This window comes from Equus caballus, chromosome 31, assembly GCF_041296265.1.
Source record: "Equus caballus isolate H_3958 breed thoroughbred chromosome 31, TB-T2T, whole genome shotgun sequence".
Taxonomy (NCBI): Eukaryota; Metazoa; Chordata; class Mammalia; order Perissodactyla; family Equidae; genus Equus; species Equus caballus.
In genome coordinates, this window is record NC_091714.1 from 3,319,110 (window position 1) to 3,342,265 (window position 23,156).

Genomic DNA, 23,156 nt, shown 5'->3' on the forward strand with positions numbered 1-23,156 from the left:
GACTTTTCTGTTTTCCTTTGTCTTTTTCATCAGATCTTTCCTGGCCTCTGCTTTGACTCCTGAAGCATATGAAGTGGTATTCACAGACGTAGTTTTCTCTTTGATGGTGTTGATAATGTGAAGGCGATAGGTGACATTGAAAAAGGCGTGAAGCATAGAGAATAAAATAAGGAACTCTGGCTTATCCATCTGTTTTCAGGGATGAAAATTCTCCCATGGAGCTGGGTTTCTATGCAGAGTAGCTGAGCTGTCCCCACCTGCCGCCTGGGCTCCCAGTTAAGGCCTCTTCATCCATTCTCCCCACAATGACTTACTGTAGACACCTGTGTGGTGCCCAGATATGCAGAGGAAGCACTCCCACCCCTCAGAGACCTCGGCCTGGGAAACAAGGCATAGAGGGGTCCCGGGGTGGTGGGGAAAGTCACATCAGGACCGCAGAGGGCCACAAGGGTGGGTGGACTTCCATGGGGAAGGTTCTGGGACAGACGGGGCAGCTTATAACTAAAAGGAGCACAACTGCAAGCTCTGTGCCTTTTTAAAAAATTCCCTCTTTGAATAATCACAAAAAAGACAAACACAGTCTTCTAACATTTAACGATTGGACAGGCGCTGCAAGGCTGTGGAGCGCTTCAGGAAAAACTGGTTGAGTGTTCAGCGGCAAGTTTTGAGCTAAGAAAATCCTTTGATTGAGGTCGTACTTTTAAATTTCCTTTCAGGAGAGCTGGAGAAAAGCCAAACATTAACTTTTGGGGGGAAAAAATTGACCCTAAATTTTGCATATTTAGCTATAACCTACTTCCCAATTCTCAAACAAAAAGAGACAAGATTTATACAAAAAAACCCCCCAAAATTCCCAAGGCTTTTCATTAAGTTCTGGGATCACAGGTGATTTTCTTTTTCTTCTTTTTCACACTTTACTACAACTCCTAAAGAAATCTAAGCTACCTGTACCATAATTGTTTTTAAGAAATTAAAATTAGGGCTCAACTCATCCTAAAAATATTAAAAATAACTATAATTATTGAGTGATGATTTATTACAGATGTCTTGGGTTTAGTAATATATAAATAACTCTCATATCTTGAGTAATTTTGCCAATTAAAGATGAAATCTGGTGGCATTTAGTGACAAATAGCACAAAAGGAAGTACTGAGTTCCTTAATTGACAAGTCATTGCAATTTACTATGCAGCATGAAAGATGTCGTCATCATCATTATACACCCAAGCAGCCCAAAGGGAACTTTCTGTTTGAAATTTGTAATTCACCTTGTGAGTTTCTTATATCATAATGAGAGCCATGATGACATTGACCTCCAGTGAACCCAAAGAAGGAGGAAGCACTTTGCTTATTTTTAACAGGCATTCAGAACTGTGTCACTGGGAAGGGACAGCCGACTAACTTCCCATCAGCTCCTTTCACTTCTCAGGAGAAGAACTGATGATTGCTGGGGACCTGCCGTTGTCCCAGTTGACTTTATTACGTGGTAACTATTTCTTTATTGTTGTTCCCGCATTTCCCAGACGAGAAAATGAAGGTCAGAAAAGTGAGGTAATTCACCCGGAGTCGTGCTAGAACGAGAAGGGGTGCTTACTTAGCTCCTATCTGTCAAACAAGTAGGATGTTCTCTAAATTCTCTTTTATAAATGCCGGCTCAACATCTCACACCCTCTGTTCCAAATCAGGCCAGCATTTTCCAAGTTATGGTCTCAGGAAAAAAGAAAAAGAGCTATAGAAAATTATGGCTATCTTTTATGATCTACTAAAAGTTAAACACAGCTGTTTTTTTTAAATTACCTATGAAGTAGGCACTATCATTGCTACTATCCCCATCTTACAGTTGAGGACACTGAGGCGGTAACCATTCAAGGTCACACAGCTAAGGGATGGAGCTGGACCTGAATCCTGGGCAGCCTGGGTCTGGGGTCTTAGTGCAATTATGATGCTGTGATATAGACATTTGCTGAAATCAAAGATAGTTTTCTCCTGTAATTTCTTTGGCGGGAGTAAATAACATTTTTACGTTCTCTGTCTTTTTTTTTCCCTAAAGATTGGCCCTGAGCTAACATCTGTTGCCAATCCTTTTTAAATTATTTTTTCTTCTTTCCCCTAAAGCCCCCAGTAAGTAGTTGTATATTCTAGTTGTGGGTCCTTCTGGTTGTGCTACGTGGGATGCTGCCTCAACGTGGCCTGATGAGTGGTGCTGGGTCCGCACCCAGGATCTGAACCAGCAAAACCCTGGGCCAAAGTGGAGCACGCAAACTTAACCACTCGGCCATGGGGCTGACCCCACGTTCTCTTCATATAACCCTTTGATGACTTAAAAAGAATTTAAAGTTACTCTTGGTCTTGCTTTTCCATACTAAGAAAATAGCATCAAACAGGGCTCAGCTGAGCCTGGAAATCAGTTTCTTCCTATGATCCTGTTCCTGTTCCTGGGATTTGTAAGTGAGTGAATCTCAAAGGTTTTTTAATATGAGACTCCTGGTTTAAAATAATAAGCATAATAATAAATCAGAGATCCCACATCATAGTAGTTGTATTTTTGTTATCCATGCATCGAGGAAAGCTGCATGAATCCTGCAATTCTAAAGGTAAGTTTTATTCATCACGATGGTTTTCATATTTGCAAGCATCACACGTGCATGGGACACAACATTTGTGTGCCGTGTGCTCTCCAGCAATTCACAGTATCCTCTGTGTCCTCCGGTCTGCAATTCACAGCCCGGGGGCTGGTGTCCCCCGAGAAAAGCTTGGGGGGGGTCATGATTGCTCCATTTTCCTGTTTGTGCCTGGAAGTCACAGGAGCGGATGGAACAGCAAAGAGCTGCTTTTCCTCTGTGGAAGCTGATGGATTTTTACTAGAGGCTGAGCAAGTTTCTCAGGACAGGAGTAGATGGAGGACCCCGATACCAGCTCCTAGTCCTGGTGCATGATACCTGAGTGATGGAGACCAGCTGTAATGTGGGGAGAGGAGGCAGCTTCCCCAAGGATGCTTTCCTTTCAAAAAATGTCTTGGGGCCGGCCCAGTGGTGTAATGGTTAAGTTCACATGTTCTGCTTTGGCAGCTCAGGGTACACAGGTTCAGCTCCTGGCCACGGACCTGCATACCTCTCATCAAGCCATGCTGTGGCAGTGTCCCACATACAAATAGTGGAGGAAGATTGGCACAGATGTCAGCTCAGTGACATCTTCCTCACCAAAAAAAAAAAAAAAAAAAAAAAGTCTTTACATATACCATGTGCTGGGTGCTAGGAGAAGTCTATGGGGGAATTTAGGACCTATTGTGACCCCCACCCCCCCCCCATTCTCATATGCACACACATGCACACCTATTACCTTTGGAGCACTCAGAGATTAGGCCAACATGGTAAAGTGATCAAGAACAATGACTGTAACACACATCTGGGGCTGAGCAGGTGGGCTGTGGGAATGAGGGGAGTCTGAGGGGGCAGTGTGGGGGACGTAACTCTCCTGGCACTCTGCTGCGTGGCCTCTTTGGCCCTCGCTTGCCTTCTGTGAAGCCGGACGATCCATCTGTAAGGTTCCCACCACTTGTCTTAGTCCAGATGGGACAGACGACCTCGTTTCATGCCACCGATAAACACCCGATGGCAGGGCCTTCCCACAGCAGGGCTCACTTTTTCCTCCCAAGGTCACCAAGCTAGGTGGCTGTCCTCGACAGCCACCCTCAGAAGTCCAGGGGGCTGGGAGCTCCGGGCTGTTTCTGTCTGGCGAGGCCACCATCCTGGGGCTCTTTGTTCCAAACACAGGGCTGGCACCAGGGCTGCATAACCTGTGCTCTCCTCATGTCCCTTCCCCTCCTGTTCCCAGCAGCGAGGACTCAGCCAGGCGGTACCAAGCTAACCACACCCGGCCTCCTTGCTTGGGCCCGGGAAGAGGAAGAACGTAGTGAACACATCGTGTTGTCCTGGACACCGCAGGTCCAAGATGCTGTCTCTGATGCTATGGGATGCAGAGACATGGAATTCTAGGTTCTACAGAGGAAGATGTGTTAGCGCTTCGAGGTTGGCGTTACGATATCAGACAGAAACACGAAACGGATGCTTTCTGCCGTGGCGGTGGTTGTTCATTTCTTGGGCCCAACTGTGCGGGCATTTTGGTTCAGCTGCTGGAGGACAGGAGCCCGACATGGGACAAGAGCAGTTCCTTTAAATCAGTGGCCGATACATCGTGATAGCTGTTTTTCAAAATCATTTCTTTTTAATGCATATTTGGAAGATGAGTAAGCCAGGGGGGTCATAACGATGTTCCATGGCACAAAATAAAAGGCAATTTCTTGCCACGGTCACCATGACAACATTCAGTTCATATACTTACATACACCTGCATTTGAATCCCACTAAAAATGAGAGGTTTCTATGGCAAGGCCACCAGATCTAACATGGCGGCTATTTAGCCAAAGAACAAAGACCGGATCTATTTTGCTAATGTGTTTTCAAGAGCGCTAAGCCTTAGATAATTGCTTTTTGATTCCTGTGGAACTTTGAATTGAGTCACAGTTAGAAGAACTCAAAATACTGCTGCAAAAGGCCTGATAACGTTAGGTCAGGGTGATCCAGACTCGCTGCGTCTGTTTCTCTGGTTCTGTACTGACGCACACTGCCGCCCGATGATGACAGGGAACAAGAATGGTCAGTGGACTGTTTCAAGCGATTTGACAAAATGCGTGGTGCAGGAAAGATGACGTTTTTGGCTGAACTGTTTTTGAGGGTTCCTGTGGCTTGTGTTAACCTAACCCAGGCTAGTGTCCTATTGCCAAGAAAGACAGAGCACCCCTCATGTGCCTCATTATTACAGCCAGACCAGCTGCTGGAGGCTCTATTCTGAGCAATCATCTTATCGCCCTCACGTTCAACACAACGCTTTGGGGAAGCTTGTTTTTTGTTTCTGTTTTTTTGGTGGGGAAGATTGGCCCTGAGCTAACATCTGTTGCCAATCTTCCTCTTTGTGCTTGAGGAAGATTGTTGCTGAGCTAACATCTGTGCCCATCTTCCTCTATTTTATGTGGGATGTTGCCACAGCATGGCTTGACAAGCAATGTGTAGGTCCATGCCCGGGATCCGAACTTGCAAACCCTGGGCTGCCAAAGTGGAGTGCATGAACCCAACCACTATGCCACTGGGCTGGCCCCTGGGGGGGCTCTTGCTTTTTTTTTTTTTTTTTGAGGAAGATTAGCCCTGAGCTAACATCTGCTGCCAATCCTCCTCTTTTTGCTCAGGAAGACTGGCCCTGAGCTAATATCCGTGCCCATTTTCCTCTACTTTATATGTGGGACACCTGCCACAGCATGGCTTAACAAATGGCACCATGTCCGCACCCGGGATCCGAACTGGCAAACCCTGGGCCGCTGAAGCAGAACATGTACACTTAACCGCTGTACCACCGGGCCGGCCCCGGGGTTTGTTTTTGAGATTGCTCTGATGCTTCTTGTTTAATTCTTGGGCTTTCTTCTTTTAGGTGGTAGACCAGCTAGATGCACCCTTAGAAGTAAATGTTTAAGCAATTTCTCAAGAAGCCTTTAATTTTATTCTTCGTGGAAAATAGTCTAAGAAAATGTTTGTTCCCCTAAGTAAGCCCACTCTCCTCTCTCGAAATAACCATTCCTGAGTTGAACGGATGTTGGTTGTGCTGTGAAAATTCCCCACATGAGATAAGCATCTTTTTCAAGGGGTTAAATAGGTTACAGATGGTGAAAATAAGTAAGCTTTCCATTTGTATTCCTGTGTATTTGAGATAATACCAGAGCCCCAACATCCGCCTTTCAGACAAAAGTTCAGTAAAAAATTCTAAGTTTCAATCAAGCGCAGATACTGTAGTCTTTTGCTAAAGTGAAGGACTATTAAAATAATAAAAACAAAATACCCAGGAAGGACCATAAGAGCTCAGGTTTTAAGGAAAATATTTTATATCGTCCTCCTTCAATAACTCAGAAATACCATGGAGTAGGATTTGCAGCAGCATAAACTTCTCTTTTTACAATGTTCTCAATGCCCATGACAGCAGCCCCTACGAGAGGACAGGATGGGGTCCCGGCCGTGTCCATAGTGCCAGCTGAGTCCTCTGTTAGTGGCGAAGGGTGTTCCCAAGAGGGATTGCTTATTTCTGTGAAAGACTGCATACAGATTTTGAGATCCAGAACTTTTCAAAGGGGTGAGACGGATTAATTTTATGGAAAAGGAATAGAACTGGAATTCTTTTTAAGCTTCCAGTGCTTTGGCAAAGGGAGAATTTAAGACTGAAATGTGCAGGGACCGCCTAGACCGAAACAAAAGAAGCCATAAGAAGTTCAGTGAGAATAGGGAGAATATTAGTTCTATTAATTTCTCTATGTTACTATTTTGTGCCAGCTTTCAGGAGCAAAAAGTAATTGGGAGAGTTTTAAAAACAGAGGTATATTCCTCTGTGGCCATAATTTGGTCTCTGAATGATCGTTCTGCTTTAGAATGTATTAATTACCAGTGGCTCTGGAATAGAAAAAAAATGCGTATATGATGGCCTATGTATGGCGCATGTTTTTAAAAGTCCTATGTTATAGGTTCCTAAAAAAGTTTTTCTCATGGAAAGTATGGTTAATAAAAATTCTACCTTAGGATGCCCTCCCACAAAGGGCTGACCTACTAATTACTCTGCCCAAAACCCTCTTATGTGCTGTTTGTCTGAAACACGTGTGTATGTGTATATGCATACACGCACACTTACACACAAATACGACATTTACATGGATAAATGCGTATTAACCAATTCTGCCATTCGAGAATGAGAACCCGCAGCATATGTGCTCCAGAAGCCACTCAGCAAATGGAAGTTGTTTTGGTAGAAAAGACTTCCTGGAATAGCAGCCACTTGAGAAATGACAATGATCCTTCAACTACTTTCATTTGATTGGAAAAGACATACTCTTTATTTTTACATTTTAGCACGAGGAAGAGATGGACGGGGCCCTCCCTCTGTCACATGCACTGCCCTAAATCAGGGCAATTTCTCTCCATTTCAGTCTTGAATTTCCTCTTTGTCTTTTTTTTTTTTTTAAAGATTGGCACCTGAGCTAACATCTGTTGCCAATCTATTTCTTTTTTCTTCTTCTACCCTAAGCTCCCCAGTACATAGTTGTATATCCTAGGTAGGCCTTCTAGTTGTGGGATGCTGGACGCCACCTCAGCATGGCTTGATGAGTGGTGCCAGGTCTGCACCCAGGATCCAAACCAGCAAAACCCTGGGCCGCCGAAGCAGAGCATGCGAACTTAACCACTCGGCCACGGGGCCAGCCCCTTCTCTTTGTCTTTGATTCCTTCTTTTCATGTCCTATATTTTTATACCAACTTATTTCCACACCCACATCCATAACCACGACTTCCATTATCCGCCACCGAAAAGCTGACTATTAGGTGGTAGACTTTTCATGTTGCCTCTTTATGTCTTCAGAGGAGAATCCTATTTATATACTAACAAGGAGCTTGAAATAAAATAAAAAGGGAAACTCTTGACCAGTGTCACAGGTCCCGCTCTGACCTCCTGCTCTACGCTCAAAGGTTGCTTTCCTGCTAAACTTTGCATGCTTCTGGCTGCACCAAGGCAAGGCTGGATGCAAGTGACAGCCAGAAAGAGGCCGATTGTTCTGGAGGAAACATGCGAGCTCAGTTTTCACAAGGAAGGCAATGCAGGTGTTTCGATTACCCACATGGGACATACTCCAAGTTAGCCTGTAGTGGTTAGTTGGAGAGAAGAAGCGTGTCTGTGTGGGAGAGTGTGTACCTGTGTGTGCACATGTGCATGCATAAGAGTTGTGTGTATGCATGTGCATGTACAGGTGTGTGCATGTGTGTCTGTGGTGGAGGCATTTTTCAAAGCAGTAATACAATGGATAATGCGATCCTATAATTGGTGTGCGTTAGTTGACCAGTGCCACCTAAATAAAAAGCAACCATTTTTATTTATTCACCTCCTGTTGTCCCCTCCTCTCAGTGTACACGACAGGTAAGAAGAATGAGGGAGGGTGCCTTTTCCTGCTCTGGCGGTTGGAAGGTTTGCCCCCCACCCCCCTTGGAGTGTCTCCCAGTTTTGAACATTTGACTTGTTCCACATGACAGATTCGGAAGTCTGTTAGGACTCAGAGCCGTGTCTGTAACTTTGCATTTAGATCAGGAGGAGTGGACAACCTGAAGGCTGGGTTTTCCCCTTCTTTCCCCTTTCCACAGTGGCGAGTTTGCAGGGCTCAGGTTCCGTCTGCAGCCGGACATCTGCATCTCCCAGGCTGGCGCGGGTGCGCGGGAAGCGGAGTGCAGACTCTTTTGCCGGGATCTCTTGCTGCCCCTGAGCAGAAAGGGGCGCGACGAGGGCGGGAAGATGCGCGGGCGGGAAGATGCGCCGGGAGATGCTGCAGGTGACGCCCGCGGGTGCCGGCTGCTGGGAGCTGATAACAGAAGGGGCGGCGCGCCATGGCTCAAACGCCAGCGCACCCGGCCCCCGGGCTGCCGCGGATAAACGATGATCAGGCTGCCGCGCAGGAAACTGCAGAAACTGTTCCTCAGGAAGGTAGGGGAGAGCTCTGGCGCTTCAAGTGGGGATCCTGGGGAAGTTTTGATCATTTTTATTTATTGCTGGGAAGCTGCAAATGTGATGGGTCTTGGCCAGTGAGGGAGAAGTTCACAAGTTGTTTTCTGGGTTGAGGTGAGATTCTGTGCATCCTTAGATGTTAAAGTGTCTCAGGTCACAGGTGGATGCAAAGAGCAGGTCACCAACTCCAGTTAAAGCTGTCGTTGTTTTTAATCTGTCCTGTTTTTGAGGGTGTGTTACAGCCGAGATGAATCTAATGTTATTGCTCTCACGTGTATTTTCACAATCAAGGAGAATGGGGCCACTCGGGTCATTTTCCTGCAATTTTAGAAGCAAAGGGAAGAAAATGTGATATAGTTGATTATTGAAACTTTTGCCGAAAGGTGAAGTTTTAGGCGAAGGGAATCAGATTTAGCAGTTTGCCGTTAAAAATTCTGTTTTGCTTTTTAAAAACTTTTTCATTGTAGTAAAAATATATACAACATAAAATTGACCATTGTAACCATTTTCAAGGTTAAGTTCAGTGGCGTTAAGGACATCGCATTGCTGTGCAGCCATCACCACCATCCATCTCCAGAACTCTTTCATTTCCCCAAACAGAAATCTATACCCATTAAAGTGAAACTGTCCCGTTTCTCTCGCCCCCCTCCCCCAGTTTGCTCAATTTTAAGTTAAATCATTCAAACACATTATTTTCATATGCAGTAAGTATGTATCAGATTACGGTCCAAACCAGGTCATGCAGAATAGCTCCTACCATCTGTTTGTTGGGTGTGTTAGAGAAATTACTTTGAATTATATCTCACATAACTCTCCTTAAAAAGGAGAAGTATGAAATACAGAGATTTAAAAATCACTGACATACCCATGAGTATAGGATTTGTGAGTCTTATATTTTTTGAAGAAAATCTGTGACTTTCCAGTTACGTGCATATAATTTTTTTTTTTAGGTAAAGCAAGAAGTGTTCTGATTCTCTTGTTTAGTAAATGTCTCTAAGGGTGTATGTGCTTAGTTATATGCAGGTTTGTGGTTAATAAATATTCCTATATTTGTAGATCTTTATGCATAAAGTATAATTTTAAGGTAAATTTATGTTTCCCCTTAAAGTAACCCCTAAAATAATATTTCCAATGATTTTATAGAGTAAGTGAAAGTTGTTTCCTTCTACTTTTCGGGTTAAGAAAACTGAGGTATTCAGAAACAAGGGGCATGTCCGCTTCTAGAAGCACAGACAGATTGACACGTAGAAATCCCACCCCCTGAATCCCGGCCCTTACCTGCCCAGTGCTTGAGTCTGCCAAGGTGCCCACGGTGGTCCTCGTGTAAATGATGTAAGTGAACATCACATCCGTGGACTGTGTCCTTCGGGATCCTCCTTCCTACTCCTACAGACTTCAGTAAAGTTAACAAATGGTTTCAGTGTGAGATTAAGAAATAAGTAAGAGGGGCCAGCCCTGTGGCCGAGTGGTTAAGTTCACGCGCTCCGCTTCGGTGGCCCAGCGTGTCTTGGGTTTGAATCCTGGGTGCAGACATGGCATCACTCATCAGGCCATGCTAAGGTGGCGTCCCACACAGCACAACCAGAAGGACCCACAACTAGAATATACAACTAAGTACTGAGGGGTTTGGGGAGAAGAAGGAGGAAAAACAAAGAAGATTGGCAACAGATGTTAGCTCAGGTTGCAATCTTTAAAAAAAAGAAAAAGAATTAAGAGATTAAAAACAAGTAAGTGCATGTGTTGAGGTGAAGGAAAAAAGGTAGAAAACGTGAATCTGAAGCTGCGCATGACATCAGTACCCCGAGTGGAGGTCAGAAGGTCCAGCGTGCTTGCAGATGGCGGGCCACGGGTCTGATCCTGAGATTGCTGGCTTCCCAAGGAGTGGGTCAGCGTAAGATTAAAAAAAAGCAAAACTCACAAAAACCAAAAAGCAGTTGTTCAGATGAACACGTCTCTTTCTGTCCCTGAGCCCAGAAAGAAAGGTCTCCCGCGGGTCCTCCCAAAGAGGGCACCGTGTAAAAAGCAATGGACAATATCCCCAACAGTGGCCTCCGGTGAGTATAGCGCATTTCTTAGTAGCATTTTTTTGTGATGTCCTGAATTGTGGGCTTGAGGGGACAACACCAAAGTACAAAGCAGAAAAGCAGATCCATGAGAACTCTGCTCTCTGTGGTCCACGCAGACAGCTGTCTGCAGGGCGGACTTCACCCAAGGACCTTTGAAGCCATCTTCAATATTCAAATATTCAAAATTCAATATTCAAATATTCAAATATTCGGGGATGCCACCCCCTCAGGCAGCTCTCTCACTTTGGAGAGGGAATCCATACCTTTGGTTAGAATTTCGTGGCCCTGAGTTTGGGTTCCTTGACAAGTACAGGAACACAGATTTTCTGCGTTGCAGGTTACCAAGAGGCGCTCATACGATTTGGGAACTGGAGGGGGTCTTAGGAATCACACAGCCCATCCGCTTCATTTTCTAGATGAAGAGACTGAGGGTCTGAGAAGTTGGAATGCCTTGCCCAAGGTCAGAGGAGGAGTGAGTGGCAGAGCGGGGACCAGGCCTGTGGTTACAGCTACCTGCTTCTGAGCTGTTTCCTTCATACTGTGATGGGCAAACATCCATTGGAGAGGATTCAGGACAACGGCCAGAGAATTGAGAAAGTGGCCTGCGCCTGCCTTCCTTTCAACGGTCGTGGTGTGCTCAGACTTGCAACCCGGAGGCCGTCTCCTCTGCATGAAGTTTCCATCCTGTTAACCCACGACCTTGGGTGGTGGCCCTACTGCCCAGTTTGCTAGGCTGGCCCCTGTCTGGAGGATCACAGGTTATCAGTAACTAAACTAGTTAGAAACAAAGTCGTTATTTAAAATAATAGACATTGATTTTATGTAACTTCTAATAAATGCACCTGAGCCATTGATGTAGGCTTTGCAGCAAGATTTTAAAGACATCGACACCCTGGTCCAGATTAAATACTCTTTAGACTGGATGGGAAGAAAGAGATGAATCAGAAAATCCACAGACCCTGCCTGGTCTTGCCCGTCTCTGATCTTCAGGGTCCCTTTCTCATGGGAACACTGGCTTCTGCCTTTCAAGATTTTCTTTGACTAGTCATGAAGAATGTTCTGTTTGTTCTGAAGATTTCCAGGAGCGTGTGTGTCTGTTTGATTTTGCATAAAATCTCAAAACTGACTAAGCGTTAGAATCCACTAGTGATACAAATTTCGATCCTACTGCCTTGAGCAAAAAAATGGGAATCTGTAAGTTCACAAACTCAAAATTCAGAAAGACCTTGATTCAGAGCTCAGAGATGCTCGCTCAGACCCTTCTCTGCAGACTCCCTGCTTGGGTGGGGTTGTTCCCGGGCTCCACATGGTGGCCCCTGGCTGTTCCCATGGACTCAGGTTGCCACAACATCTAGTCCAGCAGGAGAGAGGATCCTTGTCCCTGTGCCCCTGTCATCATCTATCTGTCACTGAAGGGCAGTTCTCCCCGGGGACAGGCCCTGAAGCAGGCGGGCCCGTCCTGTCTACAGGCTTCCCCTTTGAGAGTTACAGGCAGGGGCTTGACGATCTCCTGCATCGGAAGAGACCGCAGCCAGCAAACCTAGAGAAAACGTCCCCATGACTGGTGTGGCCGACACGGGGACCAGGCACTTCTCTTCCCTGCAATTCATCAGGCCCTTAGCCTGTGGGACCCTCCAGAACTCAGAGGCCAGAGGGGGCCGGTCTCTGCACACCTCAGAAGGATAACAGGCAGCTCTGAAGTCACATCTCTCAAGTTTTCAGGGCAGCGTGGGGTTAGCAAAGCCACCTGCTGACTTGCAGAAACGCTGCTGTCACATCTCAGCTCTCTGTTGTGTCCCCGCTGACCCCAGGGGGCCGCCATAACCCTGGCTGCAGCAGCTGTGTGAGTATTAACGTGCAGCCTTTGGCAGGGGTAGGCAGGACCGTTCCCATTTTTACGTGTGGCCAGGCTGTGGCCCTGCCTTTTAAGGCAAATAGACTTTGTCCCCGACAGAGCTGTGCTTTTCTCTCTGAAGATGCTCCGTCCACACAGCATGAGGGAGGTCTCAAAGAGGAAGGGCTTAGATTTTCCGCATTCCAGCTTCTGTTGCTTCACACCAATTCACAGCTCGAGGCACAACGCGACAGGAAATGCGCATCGTCCACGCCCTTCCTAAAGACCAGGAATGAGGCCGTCGTGGCAAGGCCCAGTCAGCGAAGCTCTCCATTACGCTGTAGACTGGCTTGTTCCGGGCCGAGGACACGCTGGGAACACAGCAGGGTGGCTGCCTCATCTGCTGACCGTCTAGACAGGGAGACAACCGTATATGCGAACCTGTGTCACAGCGCATGGGGACAGCGAAGGGACAAAGAGAAGCGATGTGGTCAGGAGGAGGCTGTGCTGGGAGGACAGAGCCCCGATGAAGCCACAAGTCGGGGTGTCTGGGGAAGAGGAGGGAACCATGCACGTGTGGGGCGTGGAGAGAGTGAATGCGGGTGGGGAGGTCACAGGTGTGTGCGTGTGTGTGCACGCATGTGTGTGCACATAGGAGTGGGGGAAGGAAGGTGGGGCCTCAAAGTCCGTGGCAAGAACAGGTGGGTCCCAGGTCCTGGAGGGGGGGGCCCCTGGCCAGCATTTACCTGCCAGGAAAGAGGCTGCAGAGGGGATGGCAGGGAAGGTGGCCAGCGTTTTGGAGCCCTACATGCCCACCCACCGACGTCTCCCCAGAACAGGCAAAAAGCCTGTGGTGGATGGAGTCATGGTCTCTGGTTGAAGAGAGGGGCTCGGGGGAGTTGCCTCGTCTGGTCACCACTCAGGGTTGCTGGGCCTGGGCGGGGCCACCGCCGCCCCCCGGCTCCTGAAGCCGGACTCGGAACCCTCTGGCCCTTCTGCTCTCAACACTGCTGTGTCCCAGCCTCTGTACCTGCCTCTTCGTTTTTCTTCCTGCCTTTACCTGTAAAGCCTAGAATGGAGAGAGAAGCAAGTCATAGAGGCAACTCCAGGCAGGCCAGGCGGCAGCTGAAAATCGGCAAGATGCAGGGGAGGGAGGTGGCCCAGGCCGCCCAGGCAGACCACACCTCTGCCGCAGGCTGGGCTCCACCGGCTGGAACGCCTCACCATCTTCCTGGGTGAAAGGTCCCCTCCTCTCGGGGTGTGGCCAGGTTCTGATGGGGTCACGTGTGCAAGCTGCTGGCACGGCTTCTGGCGTAGGGTAAATGCTGCGGGAATATTAGTTAGCGATTATTCAAAATTTAGCCTTTTCTCATCTCAAGACTTTGTGCTAGTGCTGGTGGGTGCGAGGATGAGCACCTGGAAGATCTGAAGACCCCGTGCCCACCGGGGACCCCTGGCTTTATTGCTGAGGCTTCTTCTAAGAAAGGAGTGGCCGGGTTATGCAGCTCTTCATCTAAAGAGCTCCTGCCGTGTTAAGGTAACTCTCTCCCGCCCCGTCCACCAGCACAGCGGCCTCCCGTCAACAAACGGCCATGCCTCCACTTTCCCGTGTCTCTTTAGGGACAGTTCCTGCATTGACAAGAGTCTATAAGTCGCGGTAGCACCCCATGCATGCTTTTCTGCATAACGCCTTTTCCCGTCAACAATACACTCTGGGCATCACCCCGCATCAGGACACCAGTGCTCTCCTCCTTGCATGTGGCTGCAGAGTGCCGAGAGCCTCTTTAAGGCTGCCAGAGGAGGCTGCCTGCCACCCTTGATTAGGGAGCCTGTGTTTGCAACAAAGAACCCCAGCCAGATGGGAATTCTAACCTCGGGTGGAGCCAATGTGAGCTTGCACCTGGGCATCTGCCCTGTCTACCCTGTGATGAAGCGGTCCAGCAATTAGAGCGGCTCAGGATTGTCATTCTGAAGAGACGGGCTCCCATCCCTAGGAGCTCAAGGACACACGGATGTGCATCGGTGAGGGATGTTGTGGAACATTCTCAGTGTGCAAGCGCGTGAACTAGACAGCCCCTAAGAGGTCTTCAACTTCATCATTTTGCGATTATTGTTGAGCGCTCCTCACAGTCTCGTGCCTGGAGTCAGGCGGTACCCTCGATTTAAAGATGGGAATTAGACTCAAAGATGCCTTTGGATCTGGTCACTACTGGCTGGCAAAGGAGCTCTGAGAACCCACACTTTTTGGCTCCCAGACCATTGCTCTTCTTGTCCTATGGTTGCCTCTCCCGCTGAGGGGAGCAGCATCTTCGGGCTGGCCTGCACATGTTCAGAGCCACATGCCACTTACAGGTCACTGTCTTCTTTACTGAAATGAGCATCCAAAGAAAAGTTGTGGAGGCAGGAGGTCAGCAAGGGCAAGAAGAAATGTGTACCGATAGCCACGGTATCAGCAATCAGTAGAGAGGCAAAGTGGACTGCTGGCTCTGAGCCTGAGGGATGGAGGGAGGGGAGAGGGCGCCCCGAGCCGTGGTGTGTGACATTCTGCACTTGGTTCTCAGCATACTTCCTGGACAATTGCAGTGACACCGTGAACATGCCCTCAGACCCGACGGCTCCTTTGCAAATTACTCTCTATTTTCTGAGTCGTCAGTTGCTGTAGAGATGATGGATTATAACCCCCACATTTTGATAATCCTGTTATACAGTGATGTGCTAGAGGGTTTTTGGCAGACGTGAAAGTCCCCTGGGCCTTGAAAAAGCCAAGGTAGATAGAAAAGTGCTGTCCACACAGGGCTGGGAGCTTGTTGTACTTCCACCGGCAGTCCTGGGCCTGTCACTGTGCCCCCTTGTTCTCTGAAGGATGCTGGTAGAAACCCAGCGTTTGGGATTCAGTCATTGGTAGGGGCTGAACGGTGTCCTCCCAAATTCACATGCTGGAGTCCTAACCCCCAAGGACTTCAGATTGTGACCGTATTTGGAGATGAGGACCTTTAAAGAAGTGGTTAAATTTAAATGACATCATTAGGGTGGGCCTTGATCCCATATGACTGGTGTCCTTGTAAGAAGAGGAGACGAGGACACAGACATGTGAGGACACAGGGAGAAGGCCAAGGAGAGAGGCCTGAGGAGAAACCAACCCTGACGACACCTGGATCTCAGACTTCCCGCCTCCAGGACTGTGAGGGGATACATGTCTGCTGTCTGAGCATCACACCCGGTCTACGGTATTTGTTACGCAGCCCTAGCTGACTCATACAGCAGCGTGCACTGAGGAGGAAGGCAGAGGGCAGACAGCACTCCCTGTGCCGGGAGGATGCTGTGGCCTCAGGGGTTTAGGAGGGATGGCCTCAGTCCTGCAGCTCCTGAGTCCACGGTCTCCAGCTGGAGCCACAGTGCAGGCTCCTGTCACTGAGTGAATCGGGGTGACCACTCCTGCTTCCTTCTGCAAGTGGGCATGGAGCACAGCCCACAGGATTAATAAAGAGCTGGACCCCTCCCAGCACTCTCCCCAGGTGTTTGCTTGTGTCTTGCCTTTAAGGAGACACAGTCATGTCTGAGCCAGGCAGGAGGATGCCACTGTCCCCAAGGCTCTCTGGGCCGGTCTTCCACCCTGAGGGCCATGATGTGAGCCCTGGTGTGCGCCTCTCTGCCCTCTGGCCCTGCTCCACTTGACCTGCTGCTTCAGCCCTCCACAGGGGCAGAAGACCCAGCACTATTCTTTCAGCATGCTGTCGCCATAGACGCCGTGTTTTGAAAGGAGGAAGATTCCCCTGGGATCCTAATTACACCAGAGGGCCCTCTCTGGGCCGTGTGGCTCCTCTCCCAGGCTGGTGGCAGCAGTTGCCAAGCTTCCCAGCATTCCCATCGGTGGCCACCATGGCCCACGACCGGCCGGCAGTGCGGCAGGCAGGGCGGTGGCCGTGATCAGAGGCCTTCGTCCCCCCTGGCCGAGGGTGAGAGACCCCGCCGTGGGGCTCAGGAAACCGCCGCATCTGCAGGGGTGCGTGTCCTCAGAGACTTTATAAAAAGGAAGATGCAGGTTGGTGATGGCATTTCGTGATTGCAAGGTGCTGTGTGAGAGGGAGCAGCCGTGCCCGGTGCTGTAGTGTTTATTCCCGGATGGAGGGTTAGGGGACCACCTCCAGAAATTCAGGCACTCAGGGGACCTGGAGAGAGATGCAGACTTGCAATCGCGGTGATGTCTCCGGGCCCCAGTGCCACGCTCGGTGGGTGATGGGGAAGATGGACCTTCGGAGAGTGCCAGAAGCTGTTAGGAAAAGGGAAATAGTCAAAACTCTAACGTCCCTCTCAATCTCCCATTTTCTCACCCTGTATTTCTGCTGTGAAGGAAGAGGGGCCGTGCACCGAGTGGGAGGCCAAGGCCTGCCTGATGTCGGTCTGGTGTGTAGTTTGGGTCATATGAGTGAAAAAGGTAAGGAGGGGAGACGGAGAACCGCTTGCAGCATCTGGGTGCAGAGGACGGCGTACAAATCAGCCAGATGTGTAAAGATGTCGTCAAATCCTCGTGCATGTCTCGATATTCCAAGGGTCCCCAGGTAGCCGTGGTGGCTCCCCTGGGTGCAGGATGGCAGTAATGAGCTCTCTATAGAGTAAGCAGCCCTGTTGTTACAGCAACACAAGGCCACAGCCTTCTGCTGGATGTTCGAGTATGTGCGCTTCGCGCATCTGCCCATCTCCTCTTTTATATGACGCCCTCATTAAGCAGTGTGACACGGCTAACCAGCTGGAATTTGGAAGGAATACGCTCTGCTGGGCTGAGTGTCTGCGTCTGTGCGTTTACCCAGGGTGGCGTTTTCAACAAGTCCTTCCCGGCCCGAGCTGATGTTGCAGTGAGCTGCTGTTGGCCATGCGGGGTATGCCACGAGGGTCCTCATCCACTGCCCGGGTACGGGGAGCCTGAGGTCCTGCAAAGTCAGTTTTTTTGGGCAGCGTCCCTCATGGTGGTGGCTCAGCCCTCGCCAAGGAGAGCGTGCCTCGAGTTTTCCTTGTGAGTCCTGTTCTGGGGTTGGCAGTTCAGACCCAGTGCAGGAGTCTGGTGCTGGCTGGTTGCCCTGACTCCAGGAGCTTGAGTGTGTTGCTAGAGAAATAAGCAGAAATGAAGTACAGAAAAGCCAGTTTAGGTGGCAGTGGAAACAGCTCTTTCTTGTCCTTTTTTTGTTATCAGAATAATCTTTGGGGAAATACATTAGCATTTTTCATGCCAGGTCTTTAGCTCCATGGTAAACATCTTGGGAAGAATTCTGGCTCTCTGCTGGGCGGATGCTCATGGTCTTATTCCAGCACCTTCAGCCAGAGCAACTCCTGCTTCATTGTGGGAACTACCCTGTTGTATTGGCTCCTGTGTGTGTGTCCAGCCCGTTTCGTGTTGGCACAGGCACGACCTGGGAGGTGGTCCACCTTTGTCCTCTCATCCGCAGGGTTTGTCCAACAGTCATTGAAATAATGACAAACCCCTGCCCGCATGGAGCTTACGTTTGGTTAAACAATTAAGTAAACAGTATAAGTAATTAAGTAAAAACAGATGATGTGGGACAGTGATGCATGCCATAAAGAAAGATAAGGTGCAGAAAAGGAACAGAGCGCTAGGAGGGAGGGCGAAGGGATGACGGAAGGAGTGAGTGGTCCATGGTGCGAGTATAGCTTAGCAGACGCTTCTCACCGCGCACATGTGGCACGGGAGGGCTGGGTCTGCTGGGTTTGGCTGTTCCTCGCTTGCACACTTAGGGCGTGTGTAAGCAGCCACTGGGTCATCAGCACGCTATTAATGACACGAGGCTTCTAATTATCCTAGTTCAATTAGGTGGTGTGCGAATTGGGGGCTGTGAAGTTATCCACTCAAGTGTCAGCTTATATTTATGTTTGTGCTTTTCCTTTTTCAATTGGAAGGAAATTAAATTTAGGAAAGTACAAAGGACGATTTGACATTCAACATCCAAAACTTAGATATAACACTTGGGTACCCGCCATGTGAGAATAACATTTGCTTCACATGTGAGCACATTTGTTTCAGATGGTGTTAAAATCAACTTCTTTGACAACCGCCCCAATCCCACCTGCCACCCCTCGCCCCTCCCGCCAAAGGCAGCCACTAGCATGAGTCTGGTGTGTGGTCCTTCTTGTCCACATCTTCCTGTTTTACAGCACGTGTGTAAGCAGCGTGTGTATAAACAGCAGTGGGATTACAGCACACGTGTTATCTGCAACCGCCATTTTCCTTCGACGTGTTGCTGACTTTCCTTGTCTTACCCCTTCTGGCGGACATTCACTTTATCTCCAAATTTTGGCTATTAGATGTCACAGCAATGGTGGTCTGAGTTTCTCGAGGTCATTCACATCCAATGGAATTGCGTTGTAATGTATGTACATTTTCAATTTTATTCGGTACTACCGATTTCTCTCTATTTTGATTTCTACAGAGTGGGAGACTGGATGTTTTCAGACGTTTTAAACATTTTGCCAACCTTTGTGTGACATATTTTAATTCGTGTTTCTCTGTTACTGGTGGGGTTCAGCATTTATCGAAATATTTTGTCGGCTATTTTGATTTCCTTGTTTGCTATTCACCTGTTCACATCCTTTGTTCATTTTTCTCTTGGGTTATCTGTCTGCTTGTTAATGATTCTTGACATTCTTTATAAATCCTAGGCATTAATACCTTGTCACAATGCTGCAAATATCTTCAAGCGGTTCGTTGACTTTCATTTTGTCTATGTATAGGGTCTTTTGTAATAAGGACGTTTTAAGCTTCTTAAGCCAATCAATATTTTTGTTCCTTCTTTTGTTTTGTTGTTTAAGAAGTTCTTCCTACTTAAAAACACAAACACTGTCTCTCTTTTCTTCTGATACTATTATACTAAATTTGATTTTGTGTATGGTGCATACAGGAACACAAATTTATTTTTCCTGTAGAAAGACAGCTATTCTCTGTGGATCAATCTAACAGCTCACCTTTGAGTAGTCTATCTTTTTCTCTTTGCTACTTGTATATATAGACATTTTGTACTGCTTGTAAATGTACATTTTAGGTGCTATGAGCCCCTTAGCCACCAGTAAACAGATTATTAGACTGAAAATTATTTCTGAAATAAGCATTGGGACAACTTGTTCCTTGTGAATCACAGTTTTCAACAATGCTGGACTTCAGGTCAAATTGTTTCTTAGCCCACTGCAGAGGAGGCATTGGATCTGGACCACAAGAAAGGTCAGCCCACACCCGATTGCTGTGTTTAGCTCCCACCCTGCGCTCTACAAGGAACAGAAATGAGCGGGAGCATTTTCCCAGAAGAGGTTTTAGGGACCCCCTTCCCCATCCACTGGAAGGTAAGGATCATAGACATGGATCTCTGCGCCTGGAGCAGGGCTTGGCCCTGGTAGGTGTTCCGTAAATATTTAGTGGATAAGTTATCATAAAGCATGTCCTGGAGGAAACAATGAAGCAGCTGGTGTCATTCACATGAGAGGAAGAACAGAGTAGAAATAGGGTAGCTTTCCAAATACTTGACCATCCTGTGGAGAGGGGCCTCCCAGTACTGTGGGACCAGTGGGTGGAGGCTGAGAGGACGCAGATCGCTTCACACGTAGCTCTTCTCACATTCAGAACCTTCCAAGGATGCCGTGGCTTGCCTGAGTGGACATGTGTGTGTCCTGTCATTGGGGGTCTCATATGGGGCTGCGGCCAGAGGGAGGGCTATGTGGAAGTGTGATTGTCCTCCATGACTGTGGGGTCCCCGTAACCTTTGGCTCCTGATTTGGTGACGACAAGCTCTTTGTGTGTCCCTTATGGGATTAGTAGTATCTGTGCTATAGTTTCAATTGCCTGACTCAGGCAGGGGCAAAATCACGGCAAATGAAACCTACAGTCTCAATGGCAGGGCCCAGTCTTTAGAAAAAGCTCTGAGAAGGATTTCCTCAATAGGAAGCTAGAGTGTTTCCACAAAGGTTTAGGGTTATGCTTTTGAGCTGACAGCTGTGTTCAAGTAATTCATTGGGGGATCCTTGTACATACTGAGTAGGTTTCTTGGAGTTCATATTTCTAAGTTTACCTGCTTCAAGTTTTTTGTGTTATAGCTTTAAGTGACTTAAAGATTTAGAAATATTTAAATATGGAATAGCACCAGGAAAAACATCAAGGAAAAGAGGAAATGTTAAAATCATTGAAGGCATGAGTTTAGACAAGTTAAGTATGGATGACTCACGCAGACACTAAGCTTGTCATGACTTTTAGAAATATCTGCTAACTCTTGTAAATTTTATTTCTGATGTTAAGGTATGTTTTCCCCCCTCTCTCTGTTTAAAAACAACTCTTGATTTTTTTCTGCAATCTTCGTTGAAGCAGGTAATGCCGGCATTTGCATGACACTCTTCACATTTCCAAACCTAAAATGTGTTTTCACAAACTCTCGTCTTGCAAACATACAAAGCGATGTGCCCGGGCTCTCACTGTGTACCTGTTGTGGGAACGTCTTGTGGGACTGTCTCGTGGGAACCATTGGCGGGAAAAGGATGAATAACCTCTGTCACCTTTGGATGTTTTCTTGGAGCTGGATCCCATTGCTGGAATTAAACATTTCTCCATCAAGGACTCCATGGATGGGTACCTCCCACGTTCTGTGTAGAAGTTTGCTGTCCCCCTGCAGATTGTATTGTATCAATCAGATAGTTTTTTTTTTTTAACTCAAGAAAACCATATTCTCTTTCATCTGTAAAATGGGACCAATACTGGTAACTACGCCTAGGGCTACAGGGACAATGGAATTAGTCAGCTTGAAAGATAATTAAATATGCCAAGTTGTAAGGCTTTCCTGGCTCAAAGGCACCACGAGAGACTGTAAGTGTTGGCTGTGGCCGGGCTGGTCTCTGGTGGCCGTGTGACCTTCATAGTGGATCCTTCTGCGTCTAAGGTCTGTCTTGGTCCTAATGCTGCTCCGTCTCTGGCTCTGCTCTCGAATGGCCCTCATGTCTGGCCCTTCCCTCCTCCCTGCACCTGTTCCTCTTAAGTCTTCCTCCAAAGCCGGCATTCCCACCCTCTCTGCTCTGCCGCCTTCCAGCAGTGAATAATGGTTTGCAACATAATGTGACCGGGGTCTAGGGAATTTGCTGGAAGAGTTTCTAAAATGTTGAGGGTCTTCCTCCCAAAATAGTGGCTTTTAGGATTATTGAATCATAACTTCCCTTTCTGTCATTTTATTTATTATAATAATTATGAACTGGAAACAACCTAAATATACATTAATGCAGGATTGGAATATTCAACAATAAAATAGGTGTTCAAATATTATTGATAAGAAAAATATCCACATGTATGAATGCAAAAGGCAGGTTATGAGACAGTGATAGAGCAAAAATTATATTTTAGTTAAAAATGAGTATGTTATGTATGCATATAACTTCCAAAAGGACATAAAAGATAACGTCAAAAGTGATTCTCTATGAGTGATGACATTATGAACTATTTTTATTTTACTTGGCATACTTTTCTGTATTTTCCATTTCTTTTGCAATGAGAAACACTGGGGTTTTTTTAATAATCAGAAAAATAAAGTTATTTCTCTTTACAGAAACATTAATATAAAAATTTTTTAAAAATTTAAAAAATTAATAAATAGGGCATAAAAAATGGGATTTGAGGTTAACTTAGGGTTCATCTAAATAAGGAATACATTATTTTCAGAGTTTTTCTAACCAGTGAGAATGGTGATGGCTGCCCCTGGTCCTGTGGATGGGCTCTTGTGTACTCTAACTGCCATGTGCCTCCTGCCCTAAATTTTCCAACAGTAGAGGAACACTTTTTTATCTCTAAGTTAAATCAGCTGATATTTGAGCTTTTATAGTGTGCATAACCACATTGGGGCTAGAAGAATGTTGGGATTGATGCCCTTGGCTAATATAATGTAGCTGGAGCCATAAGCTCAAAAATTTTAAGATAGAGCAGAAAAAAGAACAAGTGTGGTGATGACGAGAAGATGGACGTCATTGTGTGAAAGCACAGAGGAAGGAAACATTATTTCCAGTAGGGGCATGGGGAGAAGGTGTGTAGACCAAGACATTTCCAGGGAGAAGGTGGTATTTGGACAACGCAATAAAAGATAGATGTATTAGTTATCTACTGCTGTGTAACAAATTACCCCAAAACTTAGTGACTTAAAATAACACACATTTATTGTTTCATAGTTTCTGTGGGTCAGGAATCTGGGTCCTAAGCTTCAAGGTCTCTCACAGGCTGTGATCTGGGGGTTGGTCAGGGCTGGTCTCATCTGGAGACTCAGCTGGGGAAAGACCCACTTCCAAGCTCAGTGGTTGTGGGCAGGATTCAGTTCCCAATGGGCTGTTGACTCTAAGACCACCATTCCTTGCTAGCTGTTGGCTGGAGGCTGCCCTCAGTTCCTTGGCATTCGAGAGTCTCCAATGCAGCAACTTGCTTTGTCAAAGCAGAGAAGCTGAGAAAGCAATAGATTGCTAGCAAGACGGAAGTTACAATCTCTTGTAACCTAATTGCAAAAGTGACATTTCATCATCTTTGCCATATTCTGTTGATTAGAAGCAAGATCCTAGGTCCAACCCACACTTGGGGGAGGGGATGTCACAAGGCGATGCATCCTGGGAGATGTGCTCACTGGGTGCCACCTCAAAGGCTGCCTGCCACATGGGGAGTTGTAT

General features: G+C 47.2%; 1 protein-coding gene across 4 annotated transcripts in view; it reads left to right on the forward strand.

Moving 5' to 3' along the window:
* RPS6KA2 (ribosomal protein S6 kinase A2) overlaps positions 1–23,156 on the forward strand; it is a 367,321-nt gene that overhangs the window by 62,842 nt on the left and 281,323 nt on the right. The window contains exon 1 of one of the 4 annotated variants that reach the window (XM_023633079.2): positions 8,493–8,555. The exons of the other annotated variants lie outside the window; for them this stretch is intronic. Coding sequence (XP_023488847.1) covers positions 8,508–8,555 — 48 coding nt within the window. The 5' untranslated portion in view covers positions 8,493–8,507. Of the gene's footprint in view, positions 1–8,492; positions 8,556–23,156 lie in introns of those variants that run through there. 4 annotated transcript variants of the gene reach the window in all.